Here is a 19,845-nt window from a genome sequence, read left to right as displayed (position 1 = left end):
CTGAGTCCATCTGGTGATGAGACTGTACCCTGAAGCACGTGGATTGATTGCCCTCATGGTTTTATTCTCCTAGTTAGGGTAATTGCTGATGCTTTATTTTTATTCATATGAATAACTAAGCCTTTTTGAAGCTTGGAAAATTATGATTAATTGTGCGAGGAAAATCAATAATGGAAGCGCTTACAAAGCTAGCTTGATTTGGGAGTGATCCTGTAGACAGCTGCTTTTTAAAGTGATGGAAAAAGTTGGAGAAAAGCAACAGCATAAAAATTCCAAACCTTCTCCCTCTTCCCAACCCCCCTTTTATTTTTTGGTGATGTTTGTCATGGGATTAACTCTTTCAGGAGCAAGCTGGAGCTTTATTACAGGCTCCCGTTACCAGTCCACAGAAGCAAAACCTCAAGCCCATTAAAAAAAACCCCAAACCAGCCCAAGTATATTAGTCAAACTGAAGTGATAAGTGAAAATATTTATACACCCTTACAGTTATTCCCACACTGGGTCCGTGACAGCTTTATTTTTCACAGGAGACGAGAGATAGGGATGAAGAGCGGCTAAGGCATTCACGGCGGTATCTCTGCCGACAGATCTTATTCCCTTCTGCATGCTGATGGGCGCCAGCACTTTGACTAGGGTTAAACATCCCAATTTTTCTCCGTTTCCCAAAGGAGAGCATTTTCAGAGCTCGCGTCTGCCAGTCTCTAAACCTCCAGATGAGCGATGCCATCTTGCGGCTAGCTGGCACTGCTGCACCGGTGCCAGGGCTCACATGTGCTCAGCGAAGCCGCAGCGCTGCTTCGTTAAATCTGTCGCCCTTCCAGCTATGTGATGCACGCTTCCCCATCGGCACACGCCCTGCTCACAGCAAAGACCACACGTTTGGCTTTGTAGAACACTTTATTTGGAGAGACTCCTCCTATCGTTGGATATCGGCTCTTTATTAAGGCAATTCTGAAGGGGCTGGAGGGGTGGGGAGGAGGAAAACGAGACTGTATCAACAGGATCGCATTAAGGCAAAATTCCCTCCTTCTGCATTTCACCACAGCAAAATCCACGTGAAGGCCAGGACAGAAAATGACTCAGCCAAGGAAGAGATTCAGTGCAAACACCCGTTGGCCATCCATGGACAGGGTGAGGTCCTCAGCTGGGGCAATCTGCAAGAGCCCTGGGAGCTGCTCAGCTGAGGATCCTGGCCTGGGTTCAGGGAAGCACTGAAATGTGTGTTTTGTTTGTAAGCACACATTTAAATGCTCTTCTGAATCAGGGCCACAGCCCTTTGAGTGCAAGTCTGTACAGTTCACTGTTTAATTTTTATTCAGTACATAAATATAACATTCCATGTCCCTTTGGTTAACTTCTTACCTCTGGTTTGTTATTGCTACTAACTGAGCATACCCCCTTAGTTTGCTTACCACGCTTTTCATTTCTATCATGCTTTGCAATCTGCTTAAGTTTTAACTGTATTATGGCATGAAAATGAATTATCCTTTGGGGAGCATTCCCTGCAGAGGTTCCAGAGCTCAGCTGCTCTTGGAGGACCGGGGTACAGTATGGTGCTGTGAGCAGTAATGTAGTCTGTGAGTAATGCCAGTGATGGCAGAGGCAGAGCTTGCAAGGAAAGATACTGCACAGATCACATACCAGCAGCAGACAGCAGACCCATACACTTTTCTCTTTCCATCAGCATTTCTTAAGAGGATTCTACCATTCCAAAAATATAGTCACTAATATTTGCGTTGTTTGAGGAAACCCATTTTGCAACCTCTGGTGCAAACTGAAGGAAGTATGGCAGAAGCACTGCCAGAAGCATGAAGACATTTTCAGGCAAAAGCAGCATACAACATTTCATCATCCTAAAAGCCATCTGCATGTCCACAGACAAAGACCTCCAGGTGACCTCTGCCAGACAATCCTGGTATCCATTACTTGGAGGTTATGTATGTATGCCTTCTGGAAAACTTATTCAGGAATATGAAATGGTTATATCTAGCAAAGTGGAAAGTAAGGCAAAGAAATCAAGCATATATTTCTCTTTGAAATAAAACATTTTCTGGATACATGACTTTCATATGATCTGGCACCATGTATAATATTCATGCCTTACGAGCATGAGCACCCTGCATGTTTCCTTGATACAGAGAAGAGCATCCAGTTTGAGGGAATCAAAAGGGTGAATACCAGGCATCAGTGCAAGTCTTTTGTGCTTTAAACTTTCTTCATTCCTTTCCCCATAAGGCAAGCAAACACCGTCATAACCATTTTGGGTTTTACTTCAACCAAGTCTTCTGGAAGAGCATAGACTCTTGCTCCGATTTTTCTTGCCATGGAGATGGCATATCTGCATTGCAAATGGAGGAAGAAAAACACACAAAGAAATGTATCAGTGCAGTAGCATTAATATTCCCTTTGTTATAAAATTTTTTCATGATCAATACTAGAGTGGGTTGGGAACTTTCTTAGTGGTTGACCAAAATTAAACTGTTCCATAGAGACATGAGAGCCCTGGTCATAAAGCACTAAATATCTTGTAAAAGACAGAGTATGGGCACCTGATCAAACTGTAGGTGTCCCTGTTCATTGCAGGGGAGTTGGACTAGATGGCCTTTAACGGTCCATTACAGCTCAAATCATTCCATGATTTCTATGATTCTAATGTTCTTTCAAGATTAGAGCACTGACTACCTGCAGTACAGGTTAAACTTGTCTGAAACACATTTAGTCTCCAATTAGTCTCCAAATAGTTCTGAAAGATTATCCTGACAACACTGGTCTTGCTCCTTTTCTTATCACTTTTCAATTTTTGTACATGAATAAATTCACAAGGAGGGAAAGCACAAAGCTGATGCAGGTGGACGTCTGTGTTGTTGGAAATCAGTGTTCAGGGACTTCTGCTTGAGTTCCACTCAAAATTTGTGATCTGACCTTTCCATCCCCTGTTCAGAGCACGCATTGCAGGACTACTGTCTGATCTCTTGTGGGTATGTATCTTTTCTGTATAAGAAAAATGCTAGAAAAATCCCAGGTTCTTTCCACTGCAGAGCACATTCATCTGTGGAATCACCTTACAAATGCAGAGAAACACTCATGAGGGAAAGAAAGGTAGGAAAAAAGTCAGAGGAAAACACGAGCTGAAGGATGAAAAAAATGGAGTACAGGAGGATCACAGAGAGGATGGCAAGGAAAGAAAGGAACAGATGATAGGAAAAAGGAGGGTAAAAGAACAGTGGAAAAAGTCTTTAAAATAAATATTTGCAGCTGTGATTGCCTTGCAGTCATCCTTTTCTCTTTTGTAGCTGCCACAAAGTAAAGGAGAAGCTAAACTGATAAGAGACTGGGAGGTGATCAGGTAACTCTGAAAGGACAGGAGATGATGCTCTCAGGAATGGCTTCCTGCTAGGAAATCATTTGCACTCCAAAAAGACAGCTTTTGAGGCATGAATCCTGTCTTCCCTTTCTGCCTTAATCATGTGCCTGTGCCACCTGTATGTGACTAACAAAGTATCATGACATCTAATTACTGGTTTTCCTGGCTTACAATTGTTGGCCTTATTCCCTATCTCCAAAAGAGTTTTAAATTTAATAAACCAAAATAGGAGCTTGGGAAGCCAAGTGATTTTGATCTCATGAAGTGAGCAATAAAGCAGGAATTGTGACATTATACACTTCATTTCCAGTGATAGCCTATTTTAGTGCCTATCTTCTGGCCTTCATGCTTTTAACTCTGGAGGTTCTCAGCTGAGGATGTGCCAGATGAGAAGCACAGCAGAGGTGTTTCAAAGACAATCAGGCAAGCCTGAGCACAGAGTTAACTGGAGTTGTGTCACTTGGAACCTACTTAGCATTATTTAGCTTCTCCTCATCGTTAAGATCCTCTGTTTTCAGGAGGTCATATTTGATTGATCCTGGTTGAATGGCATCAATGAGGTCAAGGACTGGCATGCTGGTGCTGATTTTGCCATCCTGCATGGACGAAAAACACAATTAGATGCAAGAACAGGAAGACATATCTCTCACAAAGCCAGAGTCCAGGCTCCAGAGCAAAAGCAGCTCATTTACCAGTGAGATCTTTATGAAGTGCTGCTCAGCATGATTTTTCATCTAAGGCAGACTCAGAAACCTTTCACGGATTTTTTTTTGTCTGAATGGGTGAGACAGTATTAAATCACAAGACAGTGTTCTGAGTTTGCTGGGTGGAAACTTCAGTGATGCAAATCTGCTGATAGGGAGTGACAGGGGACTTCAGTTGGTGCAAACTAATAATTTACATCCCTTGCATGTTTCCCAGCTTGTGGTACTATATTATGGAAATTGAAAGCTCCTTGGAATTGGAGTTAATTCATGCACCTTGCAAAATAGGGCCCTGAATGGTACTACCAGATTGTTAGTGTACTGCTCTTTTTAATACTATCACTTCTAACTGTTGCTGTTTAATAGTCAGTAACACAGCAGTTTTTGTCAGCTATCATCCCTACTCCATACTTTGATTTCACGTGTCAAAATGGCATTCGAAGTGCTTTCTGTTATGTTTATATCATCTTTTTACTACCTTTTCATAATAAAGGCCATTGATTAAAATCTACAGATCTGAAAATGCCTTTAAAAGGGAATGAAAAATTATCTTTTGCACTGTACTCAATTATATGACAATGTAGTGTGTGAGTATATGCATACATATGCCTCTATTCACACCACGTGTATAACACACACAAACACACTGCATAGCAGAGTCCTGAGCACAAACTTCAAACAATAATCTGTACCTTGAAACTGGAGATGGTTGAATCCTTGCCGGCTGCAGTCAGTGTTTCATTGACCCAGTTGACAATGATTTCATCGTTCACCTTCTCTCCACCACCAATATCTTCCAGGATACTCAAAGTGTACCTTAAGAGGAAAGCCAGAATATCTGCTTTTGTTCAATGTCTACCATAACCTCAAACCCAAACAGATCAAATGCATGAACCCAATATACCTCTTAGACCCAATATCTCCCCACTCCTCACACATTCAGAGAATATATATATTATAACATGCTAATTCATCTAATGGTTCTCATTCACCCCCAATTCCCTAGTCATTGCTTTCAGAGTGTCAAAAGATTTTGATTCTCAAAATGCCTAAAAGGTCCCTCTCCTGGGATCTCAGTGCAAATGACTCACTCTCTCTTATTGTTTTAAAAAATAATCACTGACTTTATAGGCAGAAGCTAATTGTTCTCTTCTAAAACTGATGTCCCGCATAAACACAGATATGAAACACTTCCCTATATGAGAGCATACACTCTGGAAAGACATCCCAAACTGATGGCAAGTAATCACCTCCTCCCTGTATTAATCACCTGATACACTCACAAGTTGCAGAACGTAATCTGTATTCACTTCCCAGCCACTGGGTCTCTTTACACTTTATTATGGACTCTTAAACACAGACACAAAGAAATTAAAATGGAAAGAGCTACCAGGTTGCATCTGCTCCAGGTAGCAGGTTACAGAATTTCTGCTTCAGTTCTTTGTTCCCAGTACATTTTCTCCACTCCTCAATACGGAGACATTTCATCTCGTTTCTCTCTCTTCCATACAATGAACATTCATTCATGCTATATGGATGGTGCCAATAATAATCTTCTGCATGAATTGAATGTAATGGCCTTGGCCACAAGATAATGTGCTTCATGATCACATTCCTAACTAGGTTACCCTGTCTATGCATCTATCTGCAAACAGACGAAAGAAAAAGCTGTAGCCTGTAAATCCTTCTTGTTAATAGCATCTGGAAACTACTACTATGGCAGCTGTGTGTACACTCTGAAGCTTGTATTTGCCTGCCATACCTCCTCATCAACTGCCAGATTAAGGCCAGTGTGAGTGTACGGTTTCCTTCATTCAAATCTTGTCCAGCGATGCCAACAAGGGAGAATTTGGCTTGGTTTTTTCCCAGTTCCACTGCATAGTTGCAGTTTTCGAGCTGTTAATGACAGAATCAGTTAATAAGGTTCAAAAATATGGAAAGAAAGAAGTGGCTGACAAGACAGCCACTATTACTGCACATTCTTTGGATCACTTAGCCCATATCCTCCCGGGCAAACTGGTCTATCCTTTCTGACAGATAATACAGATAATATAGATTGTATTTGACTACCAGCAGGCAGCACCATCCCAAAGATACTAAGATAAGAGTCGGCCTAGGAGGAAACGTTACACTTCATCATCAGGGCTCATAAAACACATTATCCTGGGAAATGTGAATCTGCAGCTCATAAGTACCTCCAGCAACATGGCACTGTGCTGAGACAAAGGATCAATGTCCCAGCCAATATTTCAGGTCAATTAATCACCCTGCCCTAAGTGGATGGAGGTATTCACTCAGACAGCTGGGAGAAAGCTGCGTATTTAGCAGCAGCTCTGTGATCAGCTCTTGAGGCACCTGGTCAAGAATGTTTATCATCACTGTCTTCATTTGATGTAGAGGGCAGTGGTCCGGATAGCAGCAATTAAGCTGGTGCCATATGACTCACACTGAAAATACAATGTAGTTGGTGACTAAAGTGACTAAAGTTTTCAAATATTGATACAAAAGGTGTCAAGTCTTTTTTACGTTAGCAATCCTATTCACTTGCCAGTGGAGCTAATGTGAGTCAAACACGTTTATTTTTCAGGATGAAAAATTATTCACTGAGTAGACAAAAGAAAATCATGTGATGTGGTGTTCTTGGGGCTTGAGGGCAACACGGGTGCTGGTATTGTGGCTTGAAATACTGTAGACATTCTTCTAGGGTAAGACGTTGCTACTGGAGCTATTCCAGCTTTCTGTACCTTTTTCATGTTGCCACCCAGTTTAGGATATGGTGGTTTGTTCACTCTGTTCCAGTCTACTGGCACTTTGATCTTCTCATAGAGCTGGAAGATAACCAAGGCATCTGACAGATCACTGAAAACAGCAAAAAAGATAGATCACTGACCAAATAAATGAAGAAAGGTATCCAGCTGAACCATTAGTAGAGATACACTTAGTTTCCTAAACGTATATATTATGTGTATATACATTTATATTTATATATATGTATATATATATATATATATATATATATACTTTTAGACCTTATATACATATTATTAAGGTCTAACATTTTTTAATGTTTTCTATAAACAATTTTCTGGCTGCATGTATTGTCTGAAGGAAGTGTAAGGCCTCTCCTTACCTATATAAGTGATTTACACGTGGAGTAACGCCCAGGGAGTTCATCCAATTCCTGAACGTCCTCTCTTCCCTTGTCTCACCTAAAACAACAGATCTATCAATCAACAGGCCTTCACACCACACCACTCCAGTAAAATAAGTGTCTTGTGATGAAACCATAATTCAGAATTCACAGTGCTCTGAACCATAAACAGAGTGAGACACTGGCTGACAAGAAAAATAAGAGAGCACTGTGCATGTAATATTTCTTTGTGCCCTAGATATTACAGTATTTAGGTAGATTGGCCTTGAAATACCTTCAAGAATTCAAGAGCTCGTGGCATGAACAATTTTATTATGAGGCTTTTGAAAAACTTAAAAATAATTGAAACTATGGATTTATTCTGAGTATCTCTTTGTAAGCACAACATACACTGAATAAATGCTAGAACAAACAGCACTTCCATTCATTCCAGCATTTAATCAAATACATGCTCAGCCAGTTATTACACTGGTCCCATTGACTTCATGGACACCATGTATTTTCTTACTTCTAAGCACATGATTAAGCACTTTGCTGATTCACAGAATAAAGCTCAGACTCTCAAAAGACTAACAGTTTTAACTGCCACTTGAACTGTTTCAGACAGTTTTTTAATGTGCTGTAACAAACTGCACAACTGATTTACTAGACACATCGCATACAAAAACAAATAGTGGACTGCCTTCTCCTAAAATCTTCGAATAACTGCTGTGCAGTGAGAATTAGACCACACCCCAAAGAAGCAATTTAGATGTTTTCAGTTCAGGGTTTTGTTTTATATCTCTGTGCACCAAAGGAAAATAAAAAAAAAAAAAATAAATAAATCTTTGAATGGTACCAAAAAGGGAAAAATACACTTCCTGTTGCCTTGTTTAATGATGGCTCTAACGATGACACCTCAGAAACTTAGTATTAGAAGTTGAAAGCTTTTATTCAGCAGCATCTTTAAGGGGGTTTAGAACGTGAGAGCCGAGAAAGGCATTTTCAAGTGATTATTCTGCAAGAAGCACCACCTGCCTCAGAGCCAAAGTACTAAAAGGGACGAGGCTGCTGAGACTCCTGATCCAGAGCACAGGGCTAACAGAAGGATGTGAAGCTCAGCAAATGATATACACATTGATGGTCCTGACCCCAGCCCAGAGAGGACAGGTTTATGTAAAACCATATTCTTAAATTATGTCCTGATTAAAGGAATGCCAGATCAACTATAATTTTGTGCTCAGAAGCATGCTCAACAGTCCAGGGAGGTTCAGACATTTTCATCTTCAACATATCATGAACTCGGAGCTGAAGATCCTGCCGATAGATGGCCAGAAGCATTCTTCTTGTGCATTTTCCTTACCTTCAATAGAGCTCCAGTCGATGTCCTGGTTCTCTGGCTTATGCAGGGCAGGGTACTTGTTGAACAAGTTGGCAATGAATGCCAAGTTCAGCTTTGGGTTCCCCCGGACAACATCAGTGGCTGTGACGAACTGCCGGCAGCCCAGCCGCTCTGCCTGCTGCAGCATGCACTCAGCACGCTGCACGTCGTCCTTCTCCTGCGCCAGCCAAAAATGGAGCCGCATCAGCATGACCCCACAGCCCAGCACAGCCCAGCACACCAAAGCTTCAGATGGGCTTTACCTCTAATCTAGCCATCTTGCCATGTTTGTTTTAGTTACACAACACTAAAAAAGCGGAAGGGTTGGATAAATTCCCAAAGAAATGCATTTATTACTTGCTACATGTAAGTGGTTTATCAAGGACTGTTGGATGGGGCTTTGAGCAACTTGCCCTGGCAGGAGGTGTCCCTGCCTATGGCAGTAGTGTTGGACTAGCTGATCTTTAAGATCCTTTCCAACCCAAACTGTTCCCTGGCTCTCTGAATATTTAATGAAAAGCAAAACACATCATTTATTTATTCGGATTCTGAAACATACAATCATGTTGCTACACTGAGTTTTCTTGTTTTGTTATCTTGGTGCAACTTTGTGTTGATCAGCAATGCAAGTAAAAGACAGAAAATACTGAACAAATCTCATCTCATCTCATCTCATCTCACCCTTAATCCTGACATGTCAATAGTAATAGCTGGAATGCCTTCTTCATCTCCCTTGGGGGCAACTTGGTTCAGCAAATGGTAATAAGCTCTTGAGTCCTGTAACAGACAGGGAAATTAAAGGGAGAAAAATTACATCTAAAGCCCAGGTTTTGCGTGCCAGCGCTCTCTCGAACAATGTGCACACATGCTTCATTTTTATTACATCAATCATTGGACTACATAATTAAATTACTAAAGCTAGAAGCACTTAACAATCCCCATTTTATGCTGTGTTTGCCAGATCCACTTCTTCCCTAAGCCAATATGTATACACTACCAAAAAGCTAAAAGCATGAGGCAAAAATGCTGTGTTGCACTTATAAAAAGGACAGCAACAACAGAGATGTAAGAATTGACTCAGTAGGAACATCAAACTAGAGATAAGAAAATGTATACCTTTATAATGCTGTAGAAGTCAGGCTGCTGAGCATTTAATAAAAGGAAATGCAGAAGGAGAAAGCAGAGATTTAAAGCAGATTTCAAAGAAATGTTGGAACAGTTATAGAAGAGAAAGCATAACTTGCTAGGACAAAAGTTGAAAACAACAATATCAGCATTTCTTTCAGGCAAAAGGGCAGGGATAAGACAAGAAGTTAACATTTTTTGCAAAAGTTGTATGGAACATATTAATCTAATCTCTAAATAAGTCAAAGAAGAACTGAAAACAAAACTGCATGTTAGTGTAGAGGGACTTGACTGTTTAATCAAACAAATATTCTTAAAAAATGTAGATGACCTCATTTTTTAAATTTTAATGCTTATGATATATGACAGATACCATTCATTTATTAAATATTTTTCTATCCCTAGAAGTTCTTTATACCCACTGTATTTGGAAGGTGGGCATTTATACCAGAATTGAGGTGGAGGGACACTTTTAGCATCATAGAATCATAGAACCATAGAATGGCCTGGGTTGAAAAGGACCCCAATGCTCATCCAGTTTCAACCCCCTGCTATGTGCAGGGTCGCCAACCACCAAACCAGGCTGCCCAGAGCCACATCCAGCCTGGCCTTGAATGCCTGCAGGGATGGGGATCCACAACCTCCTTGGGCAACCTGTTCCAGTGCGTCATCACCCTCTGTGTAAAGAACTTCCTCCTGATATCTAATCTAAACCTCCCCTGACTCAGTTTAAGACCATTCCCCCTTGTCCTATCACTGTCCACCCTTGTAAACGCTGATCCCCCTCCTGTTTCTACACAAGTACTGGAAGGCCACCATGAGGTCTCCCTGGAGCCTTCTCTTCTCCAAGCTAAACAAGATCAGTTCCACTCAACCTTTCCTCATAGTAGAGGTGCTCCAACCCTCTCATCATCTCAGTGGTCCTCCTCTGGACCTGCTCTAAGAGCTCCATGTCCTTCCTGTACTAGGGACCCCAGGCCCGTAGAGACTGAACTCTTGGCCTTCAAGAGGCAAATATGTACCTTATTTTCCAACTGTAAACATGGCGTAAAAATCCTTTGAGTAGGCAGGCTATGGAAACATGGAAAAGACTCCATGCTCTTCCTTCTCTACAGATATTCTGAGATAAACTTCACGCAACTGAACCAAAAATCTGTTACAATAGGAAATTATGTTGAGTCACTCCCAAAGTCTCCTATTATCTTCTCTGATGCTTTTTTTCTGTGTCCTTAGTGACTCTTCCTATGTTGTACTGGAGGAAATATCAAATGGAGGAATTGGAAGACCTCCATCCTCTTCCCCCACACCCAGTTATATATGTCTGGCTAGGATAGCCTGCGTAGCTTTCCAAACCAAAGTCTAGAGGAACTTAGGGACATTTTGTGAGCACATGATTCTTCTTTGGACAACATGGTTTTGGGCATGGAGTGGCTGTTCTGCTGCTGTTGGTCACAGTTCTTCATACCTTAATGTCTGAGCTGAAGTTGTTGACCTTGTTGCATCCCGCATTCTCCAGGTGATAGTTTGCCCACCTCAGCAGCAGCTCCTCTGGAGACAACCTCATTAGATCTTCTAGGCTCTCTCCTTCTCTCAGAAGAGCAATCAAGGCTAAGTATGTACAAAAGAAAAAAACAGTAAATGCCGCATTATTTGCTTGTTCACAGAATACCTTAAAATAACAACAACAACAACAATAATAATAATAATAAAAACAACAGCAGGATGATAGGCAACAGGCAAAAGCTGCAAGGAAAATTCTGATTAGATATGAGGAAAAATAATTTGCTACATAATGAGACCAACATTGGGGCAGGTTCCTCAGAGAGAGAAGTCATCTGGAAGAGGGATTCTCGTGGTGTCGATCATGGATTGATTTTGGGATTAATGTCTGATTTATTTTTTTTTCTTGGCACACATAGTGTGCAATGTGCAAAAAAAAAAAAAGATGATGATGACATTCACTAGGTGGCATAGCACAGTGCACAACGAGGAAATCAGACAGGAAGAATGGGATGGTACTCAGTAACAAAAATGGAGTGAAATTCAATAGTTCCGTGTTGAAAGACACACACTAGGGAATTAATATGAATACCTGCTATTAGCTAGAAGCTTCTTATTACCAACAGAGGATGAGAACAACCTGAGTGTATTAGATGTCTTCTGAGCTAATCTGAGCTACCACGTGACATGACCAGGGGAAAAACAAACACGATATTATCCCATCCCAGATATTTCCCATAGAAGTTGGGATGCCTTACTGCCTTCATACTAGCTGCTCACGAGAGCTCTCTGAGAATACAATGTCCACATTCAAAAAGGAGAAATTTCACCTTCAACAGCTGTGGAGGAAGGCGATCATGGAAAAAGAGAACCCAAAAATGAAATCAAAGTGATAATGGCCTGTCTACTCTGACAAACTGAAGTCTGAGATGAGAAATAAAGGAAAATATACCATCATGGGAAGAGAACCACTAAGCCCAGTAAAATGACCAGCTTCAACATTACTGCTCCACAGCAAAGGAATAGGAACTGGGAATTCTAGGAATTGATCCCTCTGGCTATGGGAGGGTTAGAAGGTACAAGAGGTGAAGCAAAGAAGGTGAAATCTGCATGGTAACAGGAGGACAGTAGTGCCACTATAGGCTGAGAGAGCTATCAAACACAGCATCAAGAAAAGATGCTGTGTGGACTGCATGCACAAATTGCAAGGCCTTCCACTGAAGCAAGTTAATGGGTAACTCTGGTCCTGGTCCTGCTGTAAGCTGGTGGTTGGATGACAGACCAGAGGACCTCCAGACAAAATTATTCCATGATTATATAAATCAAGTTTTCCAAAGAAAGGGAGATGTTTGGCTCTGGTTTCACCAAAAGAAAAAAATGCAGTGTAGCATTTCCTTGATCCCAGGTTTAGACAGAATTAATTCTGCACTGACTAAAGTGCCAAAACACCAAGACGCTTGGATGTAACCATCATTCCCAACTCAGTGAGCATGAAATTGGCTTTGTACAAACAAGCCTACACACAGCTTGGAGTGCCAGAACTTGTGGAGAGCAAGGGAAATGAGAGCAGTCAAGAAGACAACAAAAACTTAAATAAAATGTTAAATTAAAGCAATTTTTTAAATAGTTATGTTGAGAAGGCAGTTTAGAGATAATAACAGAGCACTGAAACTAAGAGCCACACATACCTTCATTCCTGCTGATTTCAATGTCAGCAAAGAGACCAATTTTGATGACTTGCCATAAAAGACCCAAAACCAGGTAAGGTTTGCCTTCTTTTAAGTCTTCAGCTCCGATGTTAACAACATGGCACCCAATGGCTGAAGCAGAGTTCAGGGCCAGGTTCAGATTTTCCTAGGGAAGAAAACGTCTGAATGATGTAATAATGGAGAGCTGAGGATACAGGAATGCAGCTTTATGGAAAAGTCCTAATATCCAAGATACAAATAAATTGCTAGTTGGGAAAGTATACAAAAAGCATATGGTCATAGGAATCAGTGTGAATAAACCTGTTGTATTTTTAACCTCGTGTTTCAACCATGGGCAGAACTATTCAGGCCTTTCTGTTTGGACATTTTCTGTTTGGACATTGGGGTGTGGAATCCAGGGCTGGGAGTTTTCAGGGGAAGCAAAGGGCTCATGTAATTCACAGTGAGGGGCAGAAAGAAAAGTGATATTTTGTGAACATTATGTTCTTTCACCACTTCCTTCCCATATAAAACAAAGGGCATAAGTAAATCCGAGCTATAAATCTGCAATATTTAAAAAGGAGGCTTGATGAGCAGGGTGAGTAAAACAGATGAAAAAGCCTGGCAAATACCATTTTTCACACAGATTTGCAATTTTCAAATGAATTTCACTGCTGCTGGCATGACAGATAGATTTGATTAGCTATAAAACACAGGGAGAGACACAGAGTAAATTCTCATAACCTGGAAAAATTGGAGCATTTCAAATTAATTATCTTTTCTCCACCAGACAGCTGTAAAAGGGTTAAGTTAAAGTGGAAGCTGTATTGATCGAATCATGTCTACATGTGACAGGGATTGATCTGGGCTGCATCACTAAGCGATGCTGCTGACCAAAACGATTATAACTGAAAAATGTGGTATAGAGCATAAAAATCCAATTTAATGGCTTCTGAGCTTACTTGAGCCTGGCTAATGTTCCATCTAATCAGGGTAGCTGAGGGCTAAACTGGGTTAGGTTCACATCCATTCCATATATCTATTTATATTCTGTACTCTGTTATACAGATGTCGTTTATATAAAAGTATCTCTCTATGTACTGCTGTGTGAGAAATGTAATAAACTTTAAGTAGGTGAAAATTTATTTTTTGTCCAATTTTTAAATTGTATTTGTGTGCTGATGATAGAAATAAAGAAAAGATTCAGTTTTCAAGGTGAAAAGACACAGACTGTAAAGGACAGGTAAAGGCTCTTTTTCCATCTCAGGCACGTTTCAGCCCACAATACTGCCTGGACCACAGCTGATATTGGGTGAGGACATCAGACTACAACACAGCAGTTGTGAATTCAAGTCCAATGCCTGAGTAACCAGGGAGGACGTTTTCAGCCTCCACCTCGAATTTTTCACCATGTTGTCTGTCTAGCTGCTCTTGTTTTCAAATGGCTTCTACCACAAAGTTATCCCAAGCTTTGACCAGGTAAACATTTATACACTGGTTTAAGTGCAAATACAACATTTGTTTAGTCCAATTACTCAAACACTTAAGAAAAAACAGAAATATAATTCTACTTGGCCATGTGAATCTGAGCATCTCAGTTTGCCACAGACAACTTTGGCTGATTGTGCTGGACAGAATGAAGTCCAGCCTTTGCTCTAAGCATTTATGTTGGAGCATCCTATGCAGAAAAGCAAGGGATCCTGTTACATTTTTGTACCTGTATGGTGAAGGGTGTGAGTTTCTTCTTGTTGATTGTTCTCTCATCAATGGTATCTGGGACTGAAAAGTTGATCATCTTACTGGAAATACAAGAAAATACAACAAGAGATACACTAGTAACAACTCATGCAGATAGAGTTTTTGTCACTACGCTACAGCAGAAGTCAAAGAGCTGGAGGTTACTAAACAAACATAGTCATTCTCTACCTTTTGCATGTGCACTCATACACACTCGAGCAGTTGTTTTGAGTCACGTTCTAGAAACATGGGGTAAGAATGCCATAATGTGAAGTTGTACAAGAAGTTTATTTTGCGGAAATTCCCATGAAAGCACTCAGTATCTTATGTTACTTCATATGAAACCCCAAAGTCCTTGAACAAAAGTAGAAAGAAGTAACTACCGGGGGCAAATTGCACTGACTTCTCCTTGGAAAGGTCTGGAGGCAAAGAAAAATTCTCATAAGCATGAAAGAAGTGTAACCTTTTTAAAGAGAATTATTGTTTACCAAAGTACTATGCCATCACCGACTGCCTGGAAGAGATCATCCGTTTCTGGGTTCATTGGGACCACGTGTTTACAGTCAGGGTCCTTTTCCAGGGCTTTGTTAATCCAGTTGACAAAGGCATACTTTTCTTCCTCTGTGGACACAACATCAAACCCATCCGTTTACCACGCAACAAATTTACCATCATTTTACTTACAAACGTGCATGGGGAGAAAGACTCTACTAAATCTGAGCGTGACCAAAAAACAAACCCCTATGGGAAGAGGGCTCTGAGGAGACAGGCAAAAGTATGACTTTGTGAAGCTCAAGGAAAGATGAGGAAGGATGTATGGGGCGACTGACCACAGCTGCTGCAAGGGAGCAGAACTTAGTCTTGCCACAAAGGGAATTGGGGGGAGCATTTATTCTGTACAAATGACTAACTCAGCTGAGTGAACCAGACAGCTGTGTAACTGCCCATCCCTAACTTAATCAGAGAATGCAAATATATGTCTTCCTGAGTTAGGCAGACCAGCATGGGGGTGTATAAATGGCTCAGCCAACCATAGAGCAGAAAATCTGAAAAATGGACAAAATGAGATGACAAGTGCAATGGGCTTCAGCTCATTCAAATCCCCATACTCCTTCACACTCAGTGGCCCTGGTGGGGTCTTGCTGACGCTAGCAGAAAGGTCAGGAACCGTTTGGTTTCAGATTTACAGAAGGAGACGTTTACTCCTGGTTGTTACCAGCACAGGACTCCTGTACTTACCTGAATAAGAGTGCTGTGTGCCAGCACTGGACTGTTCCGACATCCCACCGATAGCACAGATGCCCTCCTTTTTGTTGATTTGTTTTCGGAATGATTTAGCAACATCATCACTCTTCAGGTTTTGGAAAATCTTTCAAGCACAAGAGAAAATTTTAAATTTTCAGAGAATTAAACTAAGCTAAAACCATGAGCTCGTTGGCCATGAGATGTGTCTCCTTTACATGTGGAGAAGCACAGCTTGTGTGTTATTTAGCGGGTGTGGGAGAAAGTCTGTGTACCTGCTCTGATACTTTCAAAGCCATGAACAAAGATCAGCTCAGTAACAGAAACATCTATGGCATGAAACCATGGAGCTGAAGTCAGCAGGAGGAGCACTTTTGAAAGTTTCAGTTTGAGAAAAAGGCAAGCAAAACTCTGTTTCTCCACCCCAATGGAAATCCCACTATTTTAGCATTTTGTCCCAGTTTAGGACAGAGAAAAAACAATTTATTGAAATATCTTACAGACATCTAGCCATAGCATTATCTTTCCACAACTTAAAACCAAAAAGATTAATCCTGCTGTGTTAACCAAACCAAAAGATACTGTCAGTTCAATATGCAGCTGCACTCATTTAATTTGTCCCAGTTAACTACAGGATTTCTAGTTCAGTTACATCTTCCTCTCATCTTTTCCTCTGGGGAAAACCTCAGCAAAATGATGTGCTCATAGCTCTCCTGTGCCCTAGGGACCACCATTATCTGAGCATCACAGATAATTAGAACATTCTGGGGAAAAACAAACGTTTACCCAGGGAAAAGGCTCTTTCTGTGGAAATGATATTTCTGCTGATGCAATGTATTAAAAATTCCAAACTCTTTTAGAAGTTGGTATGCTTTTATTTTTCATTTTCTGTATTTATTCTCTGAAATAACATCCCACTTACTGTAATAAATTCATCAAAACTGATCCTGCCATCCTCAGTGGTTGTCAAATTCTGAACGAGCTCTCTGGCCTTATAACCTGGGAGAGGGAGGTTGGCTGCCTTCAACACATCTGTTAAATCATTGGCATCGATGAAGCCATTCCCACTGACATCTGAAAAGATTAAAATGAACATTTAAGATTCTCCATCAGTTGAATGAAATTTTTTGCACATGAAGGCTGCTGTTTTTATTTCACCTGAGGAAGTATACGTTACATATAAAGATCTGTTATTCAGAAGTCCATTATTTTCAATCACTGCAGTGGCACTTACATCCCCCAAGAAATTACAATCACCATCTAACAAACAAAAATGGAAAGACTAGCCTGCCTAGAGTACAGTGAAGAAAATCGATCAGATGCAATACTGAGTCCGTCCCTGGAGATGTTCAATAAATGTTTAGATGTTGTACTAAGGGACATGGTTTAAGGGGAAAATACTGGTGATAGGTGAATGGTTGTACTGGATGATCTTGGAGGTCTTCTACAGCCTTGGTGATTCTGTGATTCTAATGTCATCAGAAGTCATGAGATTAGAGGCATGGAAACGGTCATGCTTAAAATAAAAAGCTTCATGTTCCTCTGGAACAGTGCTGACACAGACAGTCCTGCTGAGTCTGCTGCAAGGTCCAGGGGAAGATTTTAGGAGTAATATGGGTTAAATAGCCTTTTCTTCCCCACCAGGTTGTGAAAATCTCCACAAATAAGAAGATAAACTGATTCTATTGCATGGAGAGTTTCTGTTATAAAGTAATATTTATATATAGTATTTCAATAGTATTACACATATACATTCTAAATTGTTACTTCTTTTTTTGCATTCACTTTTTTTAGATCTGTGAGTTCTGCAAACTCTTTCCCCAGAGCAGAGCCTGAGGTGACTTCAAAGAAACGAGTGTGAGTTTCCTGCGTGGTGAGCTGCAACCAGCCACCACTTGCTGCATGCTGCAAAGAGGAATGAGCTCAGATTAATACAGGTTGCAGAAGGCATCTGATTTATCTCTGGTCAAGAAAAGGGTCTGGATTTGGAGAAAGAAACATCAGGAAGTGTAATGAGTGCATCATTCCTGCCTTTACTTTGGGTACGCAGGGCATACCTCAGTGTTTCAGGCTCCCAGCCTGAACTGCTGTGTGGTCAGAAATGAAAGCATCACTACCTGAAGCAGGAAGGACAACTGGTCAGCACACAGCCCAGCGAGGCTGATGGATCTGATGGTAAAAGTAAGCAAGCAGTGAGAAATGCAAGGGCCTCTTCTTAGAATTTGGACAGGCAAATCCGCATGTCTTCAAGGGAAAGAAAGCAGAGGGGACCTTTGAACCTTGCAAAGGAAACACATAGTGGAAAAGTAACCAGGGCTTAAAAGGCCACAGGAAAGGGATTACAAATTATGTAGCCATTTGCACATTTGTCCCCTCCAGGCCATTCCTCCCCAGAAGTGGTACTCAATTTGCATTTAAATAAAAATCTATTCCCTTCCCAATCATTCCCCTGGAGTGAGCAGCATTCTTAAGAATTTCTGTTCAGGTTTCCAAGCTGTATCACAAAATCTGCTGCTCTGCCTGCAGCATGCTGCATGGCGTGCTCTGGTTTCGCTGGCAGCTCTGCCAGGACAGGCAAGACTCTCTGCGGTTTGTGACACAGCAAAAGAGCACTGCTGGAAGCTCATTTCACCACAGCCAGTTGGCTGTTCACACCCACGGCCTCTTGCACTCACCCACTTTGCTGAAAGCCTCGCGGAGCTCCGCCATCTCCTCCTCCAAGAAGTGGGCTGTGGACGCCATGCTTCGTCTCTTCAAAGTGCAGGTCTGCAAGAGGAAAGCACACATGCTCATGGGGTGCTTCCTTGGGCTTGTAAGCATCATGAAAAAGAGGGATTTTCATTACGGAAAAATCTTATTTTTGTTTTTTTCTTTGAGTTAGAAGCGTGGATCGGAATTCTCAGCGCAGTTGAAAATCAGTCCCTCCCTGCATCCTAAAACTGAGCAATGGGTTAAAGCCTTGAGTATCTGAGATATAAATCCATGCCACTGCTTTTGTTTTGCCAAGGCTTACTCAAAATCCCAACAGCTTTCTCATACCCACCTTGCTGGAATTCAACCCTACCCCTAACTTTTCTTTATCATGGAGAAAAGAGAACAAAGTTATGCTTTTTCTTGCAGTTCTCCCTTTGAAAACATGATTTGCCATAACTTGTGTGCTCCCCTGGCCAACTCCTTGAGCTCTAGGGTGCAGCTGACCATCGCTCTGGCTGTGGGGAGAATTTAGGGACTTGCCCACTGCGGTGTCCAAGGCTGACAATGCTTTAAGAAACACATGGCTGGAAGAAATTGTCATGTCTTTCCCTGCCTCAAAGCCAGGAGGAAGGATGAGACTGGAGTTATTGGGGTTATTAAAAATGGTGCCTGGAAATTCAGATTTGCTTCTGTTTGTCACAATATTCACCACACTGCCAGAAGATGCACACTTTACCTACCCTGCTGCTTTTTACTGCACCTACCATCCCTCACATCACAGAGGAAACCTTTCAGGAGACAGGCAATCTATTATGCTGTGTTTGTGAGAGACACCTCCAGTGTCCTATGTCTCTTTAAGTATTAATTAACCAAGCAACTATTTAAATAGAATACACAGAAACATGAGCTGATCTTGAAAATGAGTGGCTGCTGTTGTAGTGTTTAAATTAAAATATATATATATATATATCAGAAAAGAAATTAAAAAATACCACATTGAAGGACTGAAAACAGCAACGCATTCTGGCTGCTAGGATTCCAAATTTTATAGAAAGATTTTCATGGAAGAATAAAAAAGTGACAGATTTGTCACAGCTCTCTACAAACACACAGGACTGTGCACAGCATATACGGCCTTCAGATTCAATCCTCCTGAATTCATGCATTGATTCCTTCTGTCAGTGAAGAATACTATGGAAATGGGTTTGAAATTGTTCAAAGGCAATTTCATGCGGTTGGCTTTTTGTCTGCTGTCTCCCTGTAGTATCATGCTTTAGCTG

At 41.1% G+C, this 19,845-nt stretch overlaps 1 protein-coding gene across 4 annotated transcripts in view; it reads right to left on the bottom strand.

The window, feature by feature from the left end:
* Positions 1-878: 878 nt before the first annotated feature.
* The window catches only part of LCP1 (lymphocyte cytosolic protein 1), a 44,981-nt gene continuing 26,014 nt past the window's right edge, over positions 879-19,845 (bottom strand). For all 4 annotated transcript variants that reach the window (XM_042868159.1, XM_042868160.1, XM_042868158.1 and 1 more), the window contains 15 exons: positions 18,547-18,637; positions 16,794-16,945; positions 15,869-15,998; positions 15,118-15,250; positions 14,610-14,691; positions 12,893-13,058; positions 11,170-11,312; positions 9,261-9,356; positions 8,562-8,757; positions 7,199-7,277; positions 6,813-6,927; positions 5,831-5,964; positions 4,761-4,884; positions 3,836-3,960; positions 879-2,338 (listed from right to left, as the gene is read on the bottom strand). In XM_042868159.1, coding sequence (XP_042724093.1) covers positions 2,206-2,338; positions 3,836-3,960; positions 4,761-4,884; positions 5,831-5,964; positions 6,813-6,927; positions 7,199-7,277; positions 8,562-8,757; positions 9,261-9,356; positions 11,170-11,312; positions 12,893-13,058; positions 14,610-14,691; positions 15,118-15,250; positions 15,869-15,998; positions 16,794-16,945; positions 18,547-18,613 — 1,875 coding nt within the window. In that variant the 5' untranslated portion in view covers positions 18,614-18,637 and the 3' untranslated portion in view covers positions 879-2,205. The remainder of the gene's footprint in view (positions 2,339-3,835; positions 3,961-4,760; positions 4,885-5,830; positions 5,965-6,812; positions 6,928-7,198; positions 7,278-8,561; positions 8,758-9,260; positions 9,357-11,169; positions 11,313-12,892; positions 13,059-14,609; positions 14,692-15,117; positions 15,251-15,868; positions 15,999-16,793; positions 16,946-18,546; positions 18,638-19,845) is intronic.

This window comes from Lagopus leucura, unplaced genomic scaffold (genome assembly GCF_019238085.1).
Source record: "Lagopus leucura isolate 7727_CA_CO unplaced genomic scaffold, USGS_WTPT01 Super-Scaffold_100001, whole genome shotgun sequence".
NCBI classification, from domain to species: domain Eukaryota; kingdom Metazoa; phylum Chordata; class Aves; order Galliformes; family Phasianidae; genus Lagopus; species Lagopus leucura.
This window is presented reverse-complemented; position numbering and strand designations above follow the sequence as displayed.